At 59.1% G+C, this 16,455-nt stretch overlaps 2 protein-coding genes across 7 annotated transcripts; one reads left to right on the top strand and one right to left on the bottom strand.

The window, feature by feature from the left end:
- The first annotated feature begins 39 nt into the window (after window positions 1-39).
- On the top strand, window positions 40-3,903 carry UQCR11 (ubiquinol-cytochrome c reductase, complex III subunit XI). Of its 2 annotated transcripts, none has more exons than XM_070622363.1 (3): window positions 40-270; window positions 2,765-2,913; window positions 3,590-3,903. In XM_070622363.1, the coding sequence occupies exons 1-2, from the start codon at window positions 221-223 to the stop codon at window positions 2,883-2,885; spliced, it is 171 nt and encodes a 56-aa protein (XP_070478464.1). In that variant the 5' UTR covers window positions 40-220; the 3' UTR covers window positions 2,886-2,913; window positions 3,590-3,903. The 2 variants fall into 2 exon arrangements, with proteins under 2 accessions (XP_070478464.1, XP_070478465.1); XM_070622364.1 differs by having other exon boundaries at window positions 111-270; window positions 2,765-2,909.
- A 4,129-nt stretch (window positions 3,904-8,032) lies between these two features.
- Window positions 8,033-16,403, bottom strand: LOC103544595 (uncharacterized). Of its 5 annotated transcripts, none has more exons than XM_070622359.1 (3): window positions 15,631-16,326; window positions 10,606-10,957; window positions 8,033-10,274 (listed from the first exon to the last, which is right to left on the bottom strand). In XM_070622359.1, exon 3 carries the CDS (start codon window positions 10,024-10,026, stop codon window positions 8,563-8,565), a length of 1,464 nt encoding a protein of 487 aa, XP_070478460.1. In that variant the 5' UTR covers window positions 10,027-10,274; window positions 10,606-10,957; window positions 15,631-16,326; the 3' UTR covers window positions 8,033-8,562. The 5 variants fall into 5 exon arrangements, with proteins under 5 accessions (XP_070478460.1, XP_070478459.1, XP_070478458.1 ...); XM_070622358.1 differs by having other exon boundaries at window positions 11,171-15,918; XM_070622357.1 differs by lacking the exon at window positions 10,606-10,957 and having other exon boundaries at window positions 15,631-16,403.
- Between the last annotated feature and the right edge of the window lie 52 nt (window positions 16,404-16,455).

The raw sequence follows: 16,455 nt of genomic DNA, 5'->3' as shown, positions 1-16,455 counted from the left end.
CTCTCGCCCAAGCCACTTCTTCCGGTTCTCCCCGGAAGTGACTGCAAGTGTCTTCCGGGTCTGCGCGCGCAGCGGTGGCCGGCTCCGGGCGTCGCGCGGGCAGGCTGCCCGGGGTGGGGCGGGGCCTCCCTGCGCGCCTGCGCGCTGCGGCGGCCGCGCCTGCGCGCTGCGTCCGGATCGGGTGGGGCCGGGGTCACCCTGAGCTGCGGACGGCGCCGAGATGCTGAGCAGGTTCCTGGGCCCGCGCTACCGCCAGCTGGCCTCGAACTGGTGAGGACGCGGCCCCCGCCCCCCGGCCGGGACCCCGGGTCGTGCCGGGGCACAGATGCGGAAACTGAGGCACGGAGAGGCGGAGCGGTCCGTCCCGAGCACACGTGCATGGCGGGTCCGCCGGCCCCGTGGTCAGCAGCTCTGAGCCTCAGTTTCCCCACTTCTACCTGGGGGCCGCGGTGGCGCCGACCTGGACGGACACGGCCAGCAGCCTCGGCTCAGGACCCCTGGGGCCTGACCACGGAGCCTGCACGTCCCCGGCTTTGCTTTTGCTTTTTTTAAGATGTTGAACAAGGAGCGTGACACCGACGGCTGCACCTGTCCCTGCCCCCAGTGGGAGGCGGGCGGGACCGGGGTGACCCCACGTGGCAGCCGGGATTGGGGTGACCTGGGCAGGGAGTGGGTGAGGGGTGGGGGCTGCCTCAGGGCAGTGGCTCTGGCAGGGACCTTGAGGTGGACACTGACGGTGGTGCCTCACTGCTGGGGTGACCCAGGCCCAGGACCACGCAGGCCGTCCCTGGCATCAGGGGAGAGCCACCGGCGGCCCATGCAGCCCCTGTGGCCGTCAGCTGGGAATTCCCGGGGGCAGTGGATCGGGTCCCATCTGTGCTGGGTTAGGGCAGGGACGTTTCCCCCAGGCCTTCACTCGGCTTCACCGAGCACGGACAATGTGCCAGCACCCAGCACCACGTTGGGTGCCAGAGACTCAGTGAGAAACCGAAACCCCATGGCTGACGTGCTAGTCGGTGGACCAGAACAAGTGAACAATTGAGATCTGGTATGAGGCGGACGTAAGATAAGATAAGATAAGAGGGGACCACAGAGAACTGAGTGACAGGTGTGCGGCACTGTCCTGCTGGCTTCCGGAGGCCAGGAAGCAGGACTCATCCCCAGCAGGCACTGTGGGGTTGTGGCTCAGACTCAGGACTGTTGAGTGTCCACGCTCACCAGCCGGGGGACCCTGCCCGTCACCCCCTCCCTGAGCCCTGGTGTCCTCGTCTGAGAAAGGGGGGAAGAGGTTGGAGGGCGTGACGAGGAAGTCCCATGAGGGGTCATCCTCATCGTCACATCCTTCCTAGATGCCCTGTGGAGGTCGGGTCCTCAGGACCCCAAGGGGAGTGACCATGACGATGTGGGAGGCAGGGGCCTCCCCGAGGGAAGGCTCCTCTGACATTAACAAGCCTCAAGCTGTGGAGCTGTGGCAGGCAAGATGCCCTCTCTGTTCATGACACCTGCCCCAGAGCTTGTTCCAAAAGTGGAAGTAATCCATGACCCCACTGGGGCCCGAAGTCGAGCTGTGTGGGCCGGGATGCAGGGAGCCGGGCCTGGCCCACACTTGGGGGGTTGTCACTGGCGAGGCAAGTTTGGGGAGGGCGCGGAGCTCATACAACCTATGGAAACAAGCCTTCTGCCTCCTCATCTCAAGGAGCAACCCCCCTCCGACACCCCAGGCACGTGGTTTACGACGGGCCAGCGAGGTGGGCCCGTGGGTTCAAATGCCAGCCCTGCACAGGCCAGTAGTGGGGCCTGTGATAGCTTCTGATGGCCGCGTGCCCAGCGGACCCCCGATTTAGCAGCTTAGCAAACACCTGTTAAGTCACGGTTTCTGTGCATCAGGACTCAGGGCGCAACTCAGCTGGACCCTCGGCTCAGGGTCCCGTGAGGCTGCAGTCTCAGCTGAAAGCTCCCCCTCGGGGGTCTGTTTCCAGGCTCGAGCACGAGGCTGTTGGCCGGGGTCTCACCTCACTTCTCTGCCACGTGGGCCCCTCTGGAGGTGGCTCCCGATGCAGCAGCTGGCTTCCCCCAGAGGGAGTCAGGGTGAGCGGGAGCGCCCGTGATGGAGGCTCATCTGGGGGGTGACTCCTCTCACCTTCGTGTTTTATTCATTAGAGGCCAGTGACTGGGTCCTGCTGACGCTCAAGGGGAGGGTTGTACAAGGGCATGAGCTCCAGGAGGCGGGAATGCTGGGCCATCCTGGACCCTGCCCATCGCAGGACATACATGTGGCGTGTGGTGGACTTGGAGCCCCCTGCCTCTGCTGTGTATGCTCAGGGGAGTGACTCACCCTCTCTGTGCCTTCGTCTCCTCATCTGTAAGACGGACCCTGGTTTTCATGCCATCAGTCCTAGCACTGTCACAGGGATCTACGAGTCACTAAATTGCGTAGACCGTCCCTGCATGTAGATGTTAGCTATCGTGCTAGTGGTTCCAAGCTTGGGTTCTGTTTTTTCTTAGCAGCAGAATTCCCCAAAGAAAACCTGAAGCGGATCCCAATATGAAAGCAGATGGGAGTGGAGTCCCCTCGGGGGTCTCCTGGCTCATGTTCCCCCTGTAGGGCCATCAGCAGGATGTGTCCACGCTCTGGGCAGGGGCCGGGCACATGATGATGGGGGTTTGATAAATGGTGACTTGGGATGGGGGGGACCCGGATGTGCTCCTGGCAGGACGAGGCCTGACCCCCCCACCCCCACCCCACCCCGCTGTCCTCTTGCAGGATTCCCACGGTGAGCATGTGGGGCGCCGTGGGCACCGTGGGGCTGGTGTGGGCCACCGACTGGCGGCTGATTCTGGACTGGGTGCCCTATATCAACGGCAAGTTTAAGAAGGACGATTAATTACGCCCCCGGTGGAGCCCCCTGGTAGGTAAGCATCGGCCGCTGTCGGCAGGGGAGCCCTGGGGTTTCTGCCTGCAGGGGTGGGGGCTTCCACTCGTGGTCGGTTCCAGGGCTGGGGTGGCAGGTCCCGGGGGCTCCCTGGGACCGTGCGCCCTGGAGAGTCCTGCCTGATTCCGGGCACCTCCCGCCTATCGGCACAGCCGGCTGGCAGCCTCAGTCTGTGGACTGGGGAGTGGGCACTGCGCCCCCAGTGCTCCATCCTGGAGCTTCACCCTACAGCCCGCGCTGTGCCTGCCATCTCAGTCTCCCCAGCCCCTGGCGGGACGGAGGGCTGCCCCACTTTACGGGCTGGGAAGTTGAGGCTGGCCCGCAGCCGCTGGCCTCTCTGGATGGGCTGCTGTGAGCATTAATGACACCTTGGGCTCACCCTCTGTGTCTCTGACGTGCCCGTCACTGTCGCTGTGCTGACCACACTGTCCGTGTTACTAGCTCATTGCCCACATGGTGGTCTGGTGTGCGCACGCCACTTACACGCCATTTCTAGATGGGGACCTGAGGCCCAGGACACGCAGCCCCTAAGGGGCACGGCTAGATTTGCCCTTGGAGCCTGGCTGTGGCGTCTGTGTTCCTCCTCGCGGCTCGCTCTTTGTCATAAGCACGACGGCCCGGAGCCCTCTGCTCACCCTGCCTTGCTCCCCCTCCAGGTGTCAGTGGTGCCTGCTCCTTCCATCTGCATCTGGAACAGTCCAAGCCCTCAGGATGGACCGCGAGGAAATCCACAGTGCAATTCAGGACTTTCTGTGTTTCTAGAAACATCTCTGATCGAGTGCACACAGCATTAAACCTCGCTCTGAAACCTGCCCACTTGGACCTGGTGATGCTGGGGACTTGGTTACCCTGATTGCAGGCCCAGTGGCTCTGGTGACCTGGGGGTCCTTTCAGCTCCAAACTTTTGCAAATCTAGGAGCTTCCCGGTGGCTGGCAGAAACTGATTACTTAAGATGTTCAATGGGTAATACCTGCATGGTGTATTTTTTTAATCTATTGCCGCCTTAGCAAATTACCCCACGATTGAGTGGTTTAAAACAACAAACAGGCATTATCTCATGGTTTCTGTTAGTCGAGAATTTGGGAGTAACTTAGCTGCAGGGTCCTAGCTCAGGGTCTCTCATGAGGGGGCAGTTAAGCTGTCATCCGGGGCTGCCTCATCTGAAGGCTCGACTGGGGCCAGAGGAGCTGCCTGCAGGATGGCTCCCTCGTGTGGCGGCCGGCGGGAGGCCTCGGCTCCCCCTCCAGGTGGGCCTCTCCACAGCACCGCCTGAGCCTCCTCACAATATGGCAGCTGGCTTCCCCAGAGAGAGCCAGCTGGAGGCCACAGTCTTTTATGACCTACCCTCCAGAGTGTCACGCCGTCACTTCCTCCACATCCTGTTGGTTAGGAGCAACTCCCTAAGTCCCGCCCACACTCGAGGGGAGGAGGTCGGGCTCTGCATCAAGGAAGGGTATCAGAACTTGTAGACGTGTTAACCCGCCCCGTGAGAGAGAAAGAACGAGCAGGCACATGAGGACATGCAGCGCATGGTCATTTCCCTCCCTGGTACCCTGGGCCCACTTCTCTCCAACTCTCGCCCAGGTCTTGAAAACTCTAGAAACATTCTCTGCATCAATAAGCATATTTTAAGCGTATTTGTGGAAACAGCTGTTCTACTGTCTGCTCGGCCGCTGTAAGAGAGTCCCGCGGACTGGGTCACTCGCACAGCAGGGAGGCTGGAAGGCCAAGATCAAGGTGCTGGCAGGGCAGTTTCTGGTGAGGGCAGATGGCCGCCTTCTCGCCGTGTCCTCACGTGGCCTTTCCTTGACACGCGCAGAGGGAGGGAGAGAGAGAGCGAGGGAGCTGTCTGCTGCCTCTTAGCATGACACGAATCCTACGGGATCAGGGCCCCGTCCTCTGACGTCATTTAACCTTCGCTACATCCTTAGAGGCCTGGTCTCCAGATGGCCACGCTGGCCGTTAGGCCTTCAACAGATGCATTTCAGGGGGGACACACCTTCAGCCCATGACAGCTGTATGTCCTTTAACACAACTGGTGGCCTTCACCACCCACCTCTCTGTCCATATTATTCCACCTAAAGCTCATCTCCCGGAGGCTATACCCCCTCTGAAAGTAGTGTCCCCCGTTTCTGACCGGCTGCCCAGACCATTTCTAACTAGTCCACCAGCAAGGGATTCATTCACTGCCTGTCAAATAAGGCGTGATCTTATTTCAGACATAAATGAATAAACCTGTCAAGTGAACACCCGTGAGTGGTGACCTGGGAGATGAGCGAATCGCTCTGAAATCTGGTTAACAATGTTCAGCTCCTGCCGGTAGACAGCCCCACGGCCCGCCTGAAGCAAAAGGAAACACGCGCCCCGGGGCACAAATTTTTATATATTTTCGTAAAGCTTAGTGGTTTTCATGAAAATAGAGCCGAGTTTGCTTCCATGAAAGCCAGGAAAGGAAAAATTCTAATAAATTCAGGTTTTGGTATTAGTGGAACCTAATTCAAGCTTAAACTATTTTGAACTTTAATACAATTCCTTTTCAGTGCTTTAATCCTTTTTCAACCACTTTAACATTTGCGGGGTGGGGGGCGGGAGTTAACCATTGAAAACTGACGTAAAACCACGTTTGAAGGGGCGCGCCTTTCTCGTTTTGTCTCGAGCTCCGAAATGGCTGCACACAGCAGTTCCATCCCATGTGCATTTAAAATTTCGACATTTTGTTCGTCATAGACTTTTTGCACTCGTTTTGAATTGTTAAAATGTCGCACTCACACCATTCACTTTGATGACTGGCGTTTTGGGCACCCCCTAAATCTTGGGCACAGGAGAGTGACTGGCTTGCCTCCTTATTAGTTTGCAGGGACCCTTGGCAGTATCTGGGGACATCTGTGGGTGTCACACTGGGGGAGCTCCTGGCATCGAGCGGGTGGGGCCAGGGATGCTGCTCAACCCCTCACAGTGCCCAGGACAGACCCCCAGATAGTGACCCGGCCCTGATGTCCACAGTGTACAGGGGGAAGACAGACCCTGCCATCAAAAATCTTTTAAAGACTCCTCACTTGACATCTGGTCATTTATTTTGTTTTCTTCCCTTGGGGACATGGGCAGGAGCGGGTGTCTGCTTGGGGACGGAGCCAGCCGGCCCGGGAAAAGGAAGTTTATTTCAAAGGAGCAAAGAGCAAGGAAGGCCCAGCTGAATGAGACAGGAACCGGGCTGCCCGTCCTTCCATCCTGGGGTCTCCCTGCCCGCTGGCACCTTGGGGTCATGTCCTTCCTCCCTGTCAGGCCCCAGGCCAGCTCAGAGGGCCTCTGGACCAGCCCCTCGGGGGACAATCCCAGGGGCCTGGTTTGGGCCGTGTGACCCCCACGGGTCCACTGTCCACGCTCGGGTCAGCCTTGGCCCAAGGGGGTCAGGTTACCAGAGAAGCGAGTGAGGGCCGGCGGGGCTGGATTCCTGAGGTCGGGCACCTGCAGCTTGTCTTGGAGGGCGGTCCTGGAGGTCAAAATCCTGCGACCCAACGCCACACGCCTATCAGGATGGTCACCGTGGAAACCGGCGGTGCTGGTGAGGATGTGGAGAAACTGCAGCCCTTGTGCACTGCTGGGGGGACTGGACGGGGGCGGGCGCCACGGGAAACAGGATGGCGGCTCCTCAAAAGATCAGGGGCAGGATCACCTCGTGAGCAAGCAACCCCACTTCTGCATATACGCACAGAAGGGAGCCGGCCTGGTGGCACAGTAGTTAAGTTCGTACACTCAGCTTTGGTGGCCCGGGGTTCACAGGTTCGGATCCCCGGCACGGACGTACACATGACTCATCAAGCCATGCTGTGGCAGTGTCCCATATACAAAATAGAGGAAGATGGGCACAGATGTTAGCTCAGGGCCAGTCTTCCTCAGCAAAAAGGGAGATTGGCAATGGATGTTATCTTAAGGATAATCTTCCTCACCAAAAAAAAAAACAAACAACCACTCAGAAATGTAAGCAGGACCTGAGGGGGTCCCCAGGACCCCCAACACAAGCAGGTTAATACTTTTTCCTTTCCACGTATTCACGTGGTCTCACTGATTATGACGAATGCATTTATCTTTGTAACTCTAATTGTTAAACTAAGACGGAAGATTGTAGATGCTGGAAGATGACAGGCCCAGCGGGTGAGAGTGTTGCCCACCACGGGAGGCCGAGGTCCTGGGTTCGGGCGTGAACGACCAGCTTTGTGATGTAGGGACGCCCGTTCTGGGTGCCCATCTGGCCGCTTACCGTGACAGAGCAGCCTTGTCACCCGAGGCTGCTGCTGTCTACACAGCCAGCCCCCTGGGGAACCCAGGAGGGAGGGGGACACAAGGAACTGAGAAGTCACTAACCTGAAGGCTTTAAAATAAACCAGTGACACTTGCCTGCCCGGGACTTCGGTTTCTGGCCCAGGATGTGCCTCCAACCTGAGCATGGATCCCGGGGCCACAGGGCCGGGAAGACACCTGCGGGGATGAGCCAGGTGTGCAGACCACCCCCGGAGCAGATGCTAGGACAGGCCGGTTGTGGGGGGCCAGCCGCCTGTTGTCACTGGCCACAGCCCTGGCCACTCACTCAGGATCTTTTCTTTTTTTCTTTTTTGAGGAAGATTAGCCCTGAGCTAACTGCTGCCAATCCTCCTCTTTTTGCTGAAGAAGACTGGCCCTGAGCTAACATCCGTGCCCATCTTCCTCTACTTTCTATGTGGGACGCCTACCACAGCATGGCTTGCCAAGCGGTGCCATGTCCACACCCAGGATCTGAACCGGCGAACCCAGGGCCACCAAAGTGGAACGTGCACACTTTAACTGCTGCGCCACCCGGCCGGCCCCAGGATCTTTTCTTAAACAGCTGCCCTGGGCGGGCTGGGCTCTGCCCTGGGGAGGGACTGAGCAGGGAGACCACCTGGACCCTCTGGCTGGGCAGGGGAAGGAGTCATGGGGGAGGGGGACAAACGTGGGGGCGGGAGACTCCATAGGAAGGTCCTGGACTCCCAGGCCACAGACGGGGACCGGCCTAAGGTGGTGTCACGGGAAGTTCGGTCTCTGACCTGGGCGCCAATCCAAGTAACGAGATCAGAGTCTGGGGTGAAAAGGAAAGACAGCTTTATTCTCTCTGCAAGGCCAAGGGCACAGCGGCCGGCCAGCACCTTAGGAACTGCTCGCTGCTCGTCAAGAAGTGGGCGGGGGGTTAGAGGGGAGGTCCCAGGGTCCAGCTGGGGGCTACCTGCCAGAAGGCACTTCTCTTTCCTGCTGGTGGTCTCAAGATGGCCGGGCGGGCGCCAGACCTTGTCCGCTGACCCTGATGTTTTCCTTCTTTTTGGCCGGCGAGATGCAGGACACAAGAACCAGGCCCCTTCACTGCTCCATGTCATCCGGACTCCCCGGAACCAGGGTGATTCTTAAGTCCTAAGGAAGGGGGGGACAGGGAGCAAAGGCAGAGAAACCAGAGAAAGGAAAACCTACACACACTTGGAACGGCCAACCTCAGCGGCTGGGAAAGTGTCGCTTCAGACGAGGAAGACACTGCCAGCCAGGCTGTTATCGAACCTGTAAATTCCTAATTTGAGACAGAAACAGCCCGTAACGCAGGCCCCGCTGTCGACTTTGCTTTCGTTTCTACAGGAAAGGGGCGTCGCGGTCATCTGGCTGCTTCCTGCTGAACCGGGGCGACGCCGGTGGGTTTTCGAGGCGGAAAGCTCCAAGGTGCTTCTGCCAGTTTTCTTTGCGGACGGTTGGGGTCTCAGTCGAAATTCTGCAAATACCAGGAACGCACCAGAGAACGAGTTTAAACGTAAGGTACACGCCAGCCACCAAGAGGAGCAGAGAGAAACCGAGAGGTAGAACGCCGGACAACGTGGACCGGATCCCTGCCGGGACCCGAGAGGATAAACCCGAAAACCAGCCGCCGACGCCCGCGTCCACACCCTCCAGCTCCGAGGAGGCGCCAGGACCCAAGGGCTGTTGCAGCCAGGTAGCCTGGCGCCTGATCTTTTCGACGCTGGTTTCTACTTGTGACGAGGTGTTGATATACGTGCAACAGGAGGCGTTGGCTACAGCGCAAACCCCACCGCGTTCGGCAAGCATGTAGTCCAAGGCCATCCGATTATCCAAGACGACCTTGGCCAGCGAGTCGAGGGAGGCGTGCGCGTTAATGAGGGACTTGGCTGTTTCGTTCGCGATGACGGTCAGCGTGCGAGACAGGCTGCGGAGGACGTGCGGGTGGCCCGCGCCGCCCCGCCAGGGCAGCAGCGTGGACCCGAAGAAATACTCGTCCCCGGCAGGAACATTGCCCGGCAAGTCCCGGGCGACCCGGGTGTATAATTTTAAGGAGCTTGCCCAGTGTTTCGATTCGTTCAGACTGTGGAGCGAGAAAGGGGTGACCAGGTTTCCGAGGAGACACTGAGTGGAAACAGTGAAATTGTGGAGGCATTCTGTGGCCCAGGGGTAATTATTAATCTTGCAAACGAAAACGTGGCCGGGAGGGGCACAGAAGACCTTACTTTCCCCTTCGATGTGAGTGTAGTAGCCCACGGAGCTGTTAGTGTAGAAATAGTAACCCACTTTGAATCCGGTTCGTTCCATCCACGGCCGCTCCAGAAACGAATAGTCGACCACCGACTTGATGTCCTCCGCTGGGTACCTGGCGGACCGCTGGGCGCACATGGGGAGCTGCCCCGAGGGCGGAGGCGGCGCCATCTCAAAGTACTCGGGGATCTGCTGGGGGCCCTGGGTCCAGTACAAGGCGGGACTGGAGGAGAGAGGAAGCGTCAGACAGGCGATGTTGGCGGGGTTCTCGTGGGGGAAGTGACTGATGCGCACCCGGTACATAAGGGTGCGAGCCCGGAGGTCTCTCGTGGGGACCCAGTCTCCGTCGGGGACTTGGGTGAAGTCAGAGACGGGATGCACCAGGGGGTCCCCGTGATCCGCAGTGGACTGAGCTCGCGGAAGGCAAATCCAGCAGTCCACGGCCTGCGTCGAGTTGGCGATGGTTTGTGCGATGCGCACCAGAGAGTTGTCCAGCCAGGCGGCAACTGGGAAATACAGGGAACAGAAAGAAATCAGCAATGCGACGAACCTCATGACTGTTTTCGGAAGAGCAACTTAAGACCCTCCCTCCGGCGGTCTGCTTTCCCCACTGGCGGCTGGTCTCCCCACGCGGTCTCACACCCGCCAACTAAAGGGATGGACGGCTGGTGAACAACACGTCACAGGGCCCCTTCCACTTTCCTGCAAGTTGCTGTTCCGGCCCCGGTTCCTGCCACGCCGTCAGAAGCACCTTGTCCTCCGGCTGGAACGGATGCAGCGAAGTCTCACGTCCGGGTGGCGACCTGGAGGAGACAAACTCACGCACAGTAGTTAATATCTGCCCTAGGTGCTGTGCTCGGTTTCAATTTAATTTCCGTGATTGCGTGGGGTCCCCCCCGTCCCCGTGGAGCTAGGAAGGGTCTCCCATACATTTCGTAAGGGCTTAATGCAAGCCCACTTCCAGGGGTCACCCTGCCACAGAGGAGGGCAACTGGGCGTGGTCTGTCCCGGTTCACATGGGTCTCTTGGCCACGTCTGGCCACTGTCCTCTTCTCGGTGTGACTCATCTTTTCCGTTTTTCCCGGGCACTGGGGTCTCCGAGAGGCACTCGGCTTCCGTTTGAACCTTACTTACGGTTGTGTAGCTTCAGCCACAAAGGTGGGTCCATTATCGCTCTGGACGCTAGGTGGCAGTCCGAACCCAGGACAATTTCTCTCGGCAAGCACTTGGCCACCTCGGCGGCTTTCTCAGTTTGGGTGGGCGACGCCTCTATCCACGCTGAAAAGGTGTCTACAAACGCCACTGAGCGTTCATGCTCCCCGTTCTCTCAGGCACTTCTGTAAAGTCCACTTGCCCGTCCTCACAAGGTCGTTCCCGGGGTACTGAGCCCCTCCGGTGGGGGCGGTCCTTCCATCTTTGGGTTGTTCCCAGCCCAGATCGGGCAGGAGCGGGGGGGCCTTCCGAGCCAGCTGGCGCCGCGTGGGCCCTGTAAGGCGAGGCCGTGACAGGTCACGAAGGCACCTCTCCCGCAATGGGTGCACTCGTGCAGGGACCCGATCAAGGGCCACCCCAGGGCCTCAAGGAGGAGAACGAGCCCAGGAGGGTTTATCTTGCATTTACGGGAAGGGCCCCGTCATCGAAACCCCATTCCTGTGCCCTTTTAGGTCCTCTCCGTAAGAGAGGGGTCACACGGACTCACATCTAATCGTGGGATGAGGGCCCCGAAGAATTCACGTCCCTTAGCAGCCTTGTCCGCCATCCAATTTCCAGGAGCCACACACGAGCCAGTCCTTGGACGGCCTGAGCAGCGCATAATCGGGTCCGTCACCACTTGGACCCGAGCTGAGATTTCTGGAGCATGTCTTCCCTTTATTTCCGCCATCAGCAGCCCCCCCGTCCTTCCGCATGGCCCCGTGAGCATGGGCCACCACGAACGCATACTTCGAAATGGGGTACACATCCCCCTTTTCTCCCTTTCGACAGTTGCCAGGCCCTCATGAGGGCAATCCATTCTGCTTTTGGGGCTGATGTCCCCAGAGGAGAGGGCTGTGCCTCGATGACCCTTGTCTCAGCCCCCAAAGAACAGCTGGCTCGTCTCTGCCCGTCGCCCCCAGAGCCGCTGCCATCCATGAACCGGTCCCGATCGGGACGTGTCGGGGGCTGAGCCGACAAGTCTAAGCAGCTCGAACACACAGGTTCTTGGACTCCTGGGCACCTGTGAGGGCTGACGTCATTCTGAGGTCGGAAGCGACGTGTCAGAAGTCAAGGCTGTCTTGGTCTTTCAGGTGACATTAGAGTCGGCTGGCAAATAGCCTGGTATCTGCCCATTCCCCCGGCGGTTTGCCGATATCCCTCTTTTTGTTCAAGGAGGACAAGCACTGGACGGGGCACAAAGACCACCGTGGGCTGTCCCAGGGTAAACCATTCTGCTTCCTGCGGCAGGTCACAGGCAGCCGCTACAGCCCGCAGGCACGGGGGCCATCCTTGGGCGGTGTGGCCCAATTGTCTGGATAAGTTGGCTAGTGGTCTGGGGACCTCCCCCAGAAGTTGCACCAATACTCCCAGAGCTGTCCCCTGCCTCTCGCATACATAGTTTAAATTCTTTCTTTAAATCTGGGGGGCCCGGGGCCGAGTGGTTGGGTTCACGCGCTCCACTTTGGCAGCCCAGGGTTTCACCGGTTCGGATCCCGGGTGCGAACATGGCACCTCTCATCAGGCCATGCTGAGGCAGTGTCTCACATGCCACAACCAGAGAGACCTTCAGCTAGAATACACAACTACATACTGGGGGGCTTTGGGGAGAAGAAGGAAAAAAAAAAGGAAGAAGATTGGCAGCAGATGTGAGCTCAGGGCCAATCTTACAAAGTCAATCAATCAATCAACCTGGGAGGCCCAAGGCCGGTGCAGCCAATAACTCCTGCTTCAACGTCCCGAATGCCCTTTGGCATCCTCCCGACCACACGAGGGGGTCTGTTTCCCTTCCCTTTAAGGCATCACACAAGGGTTTGGCTATTAGTCCGAAATCGGGAATCCAGATCTGACAGAACTCTGTCTCGCCTAAAAACCCTCATAACTGTCTTCGGTTCCGAGGGCGTCTCACCCGTGAAATTGCCTGTCGTGGGTCAGACGTCAAGTTGCAGGCGCCCTGGCTTTTCTGGAAACCCAGCTAGACCCTTTGTGGTTTACAGATCTGGGCCTTCCTGGGGGACACCTTGCAGCCATGCCAAGCAAGATATGGCTTAGCGCTACGATGGCGTCATCCAGCCGCTGCCGGCAACCAGGACTTGCCATCAGGAAATCATCAGCATGTTGTAGTAACGTCCCCTGAGTGAGCTGGAGTCCTCTCAAGTCTTTCTAAACAGGGTATCGCTAAACATGGAAGGGGCGTTATTAACCCCGAGGCAACACGGTCCAACGATGTTGTTCTGTGACCCATGTATCCGGGTCTTGCCCCTGGAAGGCAAACAACAGTTGAGACCTTCTTTCCAACGGAATGCCAAGGCCAGCGTCCTTCAGGTCCAGCACCGAGGACCAGCCGCGCTCCTCCGGCAGCGCAGTGACCAGCGTACGGGCTTTGCCGCTGTTGGCCATATGTCCCGCACCAAGTCCTTAATGGCGTTGTCAAATCCTGCACAAACCGGTCCTCATCTGAGCATGGCTTCCGCCTGGTGAGAGGGCCGTCGTGTTGCATGGTGGCGGCGGGGCCTCATCAGCCGAGGCAGCAAGAACCTGCTGAACCGTTGGACGCCTCCCCAGGCCTCTTTCTTCAGGGGACACTGTCGCTTTCTCGGACAAGGGGCTCCTTCCTCAAGTTCCGTTCTTACTGGGGTGGCAGACCGAGGCTGTCCAGGCACCCCAGCAGCCCAGCCGGCTGTACTCACTCGCTCGCAGGCCTGGGTGGGGCTGGGGGGGTGTCTGGGGGGGGGGGCGCCGCCACGGTCTGCGCACATTTTCCGGTGGCACCTGCAGGCAGACCTGTTTCTTCCCGGATGAGAGTTATCTGAGCATTCAGCTTACAAAGCAAATCCCGTCCAACGAGGGGGACGGGACCATCTGGGACACATAAAAAGCCACGTTTCAGCTTTTGTTCTCCCAAGACGCACCCCAGCGGCTGCAGCACGGGCCTCAGTGGAGAGTCACCCGGGATTCCAACAATGTCACTCCAGGACGTCAACTGCAAGTTTAACACTGAAAAGTGGCACCAGTGTCCACCAGAAAGCCAACCGATTGGCTTGTACCGGGGCTCACGCGTACCCGGGGCTCACGGGGGACTGTTGAAACGGGAGCTGCCAGCACAGCAAGGAACCAGGGCCCCGTCAACCATTGACCTCGTCCTCTGAGTCTCAGACTTGTCCTGAGCTGCTCCGGGGGCTCCGCCTTCCCCCCCGCCCCTGGTGCCTTTCTCTAACTTAGGGCACTGGTTTCTCCAGCGCCCCTCTTCTTTGCAGCAGGCACACCTGCTTTTCCTCCAATTTTTGGCGTCCCTTCTTCCTCGGCCTGGGGCCCCCTTTTCTGTCCCTCCCATCTCGGGGGGGGGGTGGGGCGGGCTGTGTCAAACACCTTGACCACCCTTGCTCTATGCTCCTCTCGAGCATTAGAGACTTTGAAAGCGATTTCCACCAACTGACCAGCACTCCCAGCTACGGCCACTTCCACCAGCCTGAGCTGCCTCCTACTGTCCGGGGGGCTCTGTTCAATAAAGGTCATGTTGACTGCCCGGGGGGCTCCCGGGTCTGGGTCAGTATTCTTTTCTATATGCCTGATACGTGCGTTCTAAACACGCCACAGGATTTTCTCCCGGTTCTTGCTGGAGCTCCTGAATTTTGTTTAAGCTCCTTTGTCTGGGGACTCTGAAAATCCAGCCAAGATGCCCCTCCAGTAACGGCTCAATAACGCATTCCCCGTCATCTGTGCTTGGGTCCCCAGCGGGCTGTACCTGGGGCACGGCCACATAAGGAGCGGGAGGCTGATGGGGATCCTCACCGTGTAAACGCTCAGCCTCTTCCTTGATTTTTAACACGAGGAGCCACTCTGCGCCCGCGAGCATTATCCTTAACAAAGACTGAACGTCCGCCCAAGTAGGGCGGTGGGTAGAAAAAATAGTTGCAAACAAATCTGTCCTCGTTCGTGGATCTTCCCGGTAGGGCGGCTTTTGGCTTCTCCAATTTAGCAAATCAGAAGTTGAAAAATGGGTATAAATTCAATAATAAGTAACCGGTTGCCCCAGGCAACTGGTGCAGAGGAAACTGCCCTGCCTCCGGCCCAGAAGACCCCTGGCCAAAAGGCGGACCCCGGCCCGTTCTCGATGGGGAGACCATTCCTGCTCCTGACTCCTACCCAGGGGGATCCGCTGGGGGTCCAGCTTCCCCTACCGCCCCCTCATACACTAAGGGCAGATACAAAGGGGGCGGTTGCCGCAGGGGCTCCCTCCCACTTGCCATTGTTTGAGATTGCTGTGGGGTCTTCGGGGGCATTTGTGCCACACTGAAATCAGCCTGAAAAGGATTCAGCACACTTAGGGCCGCCTAGTCCTCAGCAAGTTTCTCTTCTGGTGTCTGAGCATCTTCTACCGGAGGCTTAACTTTCCTTTGGAACATCAGCTTGGTTCCTGGCCGGTTCCAATCCCGATTTGTGCAAATGCATAAAAGCCTGCACACACGGAAATCTCATCCGATCGCCCAGACCTCTCAGAGAACAACTCCAACTGCACAAGACAGTATAGGAACTCAGAGTTCCACTCAACGACCGTCTTTCCTCGGTTTTCAAGACATCCATCGTCCAGGCGGTGTTACAATAAAACACCGCTTGTTTCTTAGTCATTGGCTTGTAGCTAAAGGTCGATGGATCAGCCAAAATCTTCCCCGGGGGGGCTCTTAGGTGGAATAGACGCTGCACCTCCCACATTAACACCTTTGACACAGAGACAGACAACCAACATCCAAACACCAAACAAGCGTGCTTTCCCAAAAAAAGACCCTCGGCCAGCGAATGGGAGCTAGAACAAAGAAACCGAAACCAAAAACCAAAACTCGCGCTTCCACTCCCACTGAGTCCGCGTCCTACACTCGGCGGCGCCCGACACACGAAGAACCGCCCCCGCGGAGCTTCTCAAATGAGCAAGGACAAAGGGACCTCGGTGTGCACACCACGGGGACCTACCCAATCTGGCCTGGGCGTCGCGACTTCTCTTCCCGCTGCTTTCCTTCCCCCCCAGGGTGGTTTCCCTGGTAGCCGGAGGTCCTAAGGGCCGCCGATGGAAAGGACCAGGAGAGAAGGTCCCCGAAGCGAAGCTGGCTTCTGCAGCGGCTGGAGCGCTCTCTCCGACCGTCCCGGGCGCCCCGCGGAGTCGAGGCGAGCAGACGTGGACTCGACCCGGGGTGGAGTCCAGCCGCCCAAGCACCGGCCCTCGGCGATCTGGCCTCCCTGAGCTTTTCTCCAACCCTCCACTCCCCCGATGGGGGCAGGCGCGGAGAGCGAGCCGGGAGCGTCCGATCGAGCCGAGGGATGTGTCAGTGGGGACCACCCACGGGCCCCTTCGTGGTCGCCAAGTTCGTTTGCTACTCGGGGAGAAGGGGGCAGACTCCTGGACCCCGAGATGTCAAGAAAACGCTGGTTGGGATTTGGGGTGTCGGGTGGGTGGTGTCACCGACAACGCCCCCCGAAGTGGACCCCAGGGGAGAACCTGGACGCTGGGAGACGAGGGGGGCGGCGGGATGGAGCACTGGCCTTGACGGGCACCCCAGGATTCAGGCAAGGAAGTGGGGGCACGGGATGGGGGCGAGCCCCCCCGGGTCGTACAGCGCGGCGAAGACCAGGGAGGCAGTGTGCTCGCCGCTTGGACCGCTCGCGTGGCCCAGGGCGCAGGCGCGGGGCGGACGAGCCTCGCGCCGCCGCAGGCCCCGCCCCCTGCCCGCGCGGTGATTGGCGCCGCCTCCGCGGGGCGTGGCCTGAGGCCGCGGGGCGTGGCCTACGCGGCGCCTGCGC

The sequence above is a fragment of the Equus przewalskii genome, chromosome 6 (genome assembly GCF_037783145.1).
Source record: "Equus przewalskii isolate Varuska chromosome 6, EquPr2, whole genome shotgun sequence".
Lineage (NCBI taxonomy): Eukaryota > Metazoa > Chordata > Mammalia > Perissodactyla > Equidae > Equus > Equus przewalskii.
This window is presented reverse-complemented; position numbering and strand designations above follow the sequence as displayed.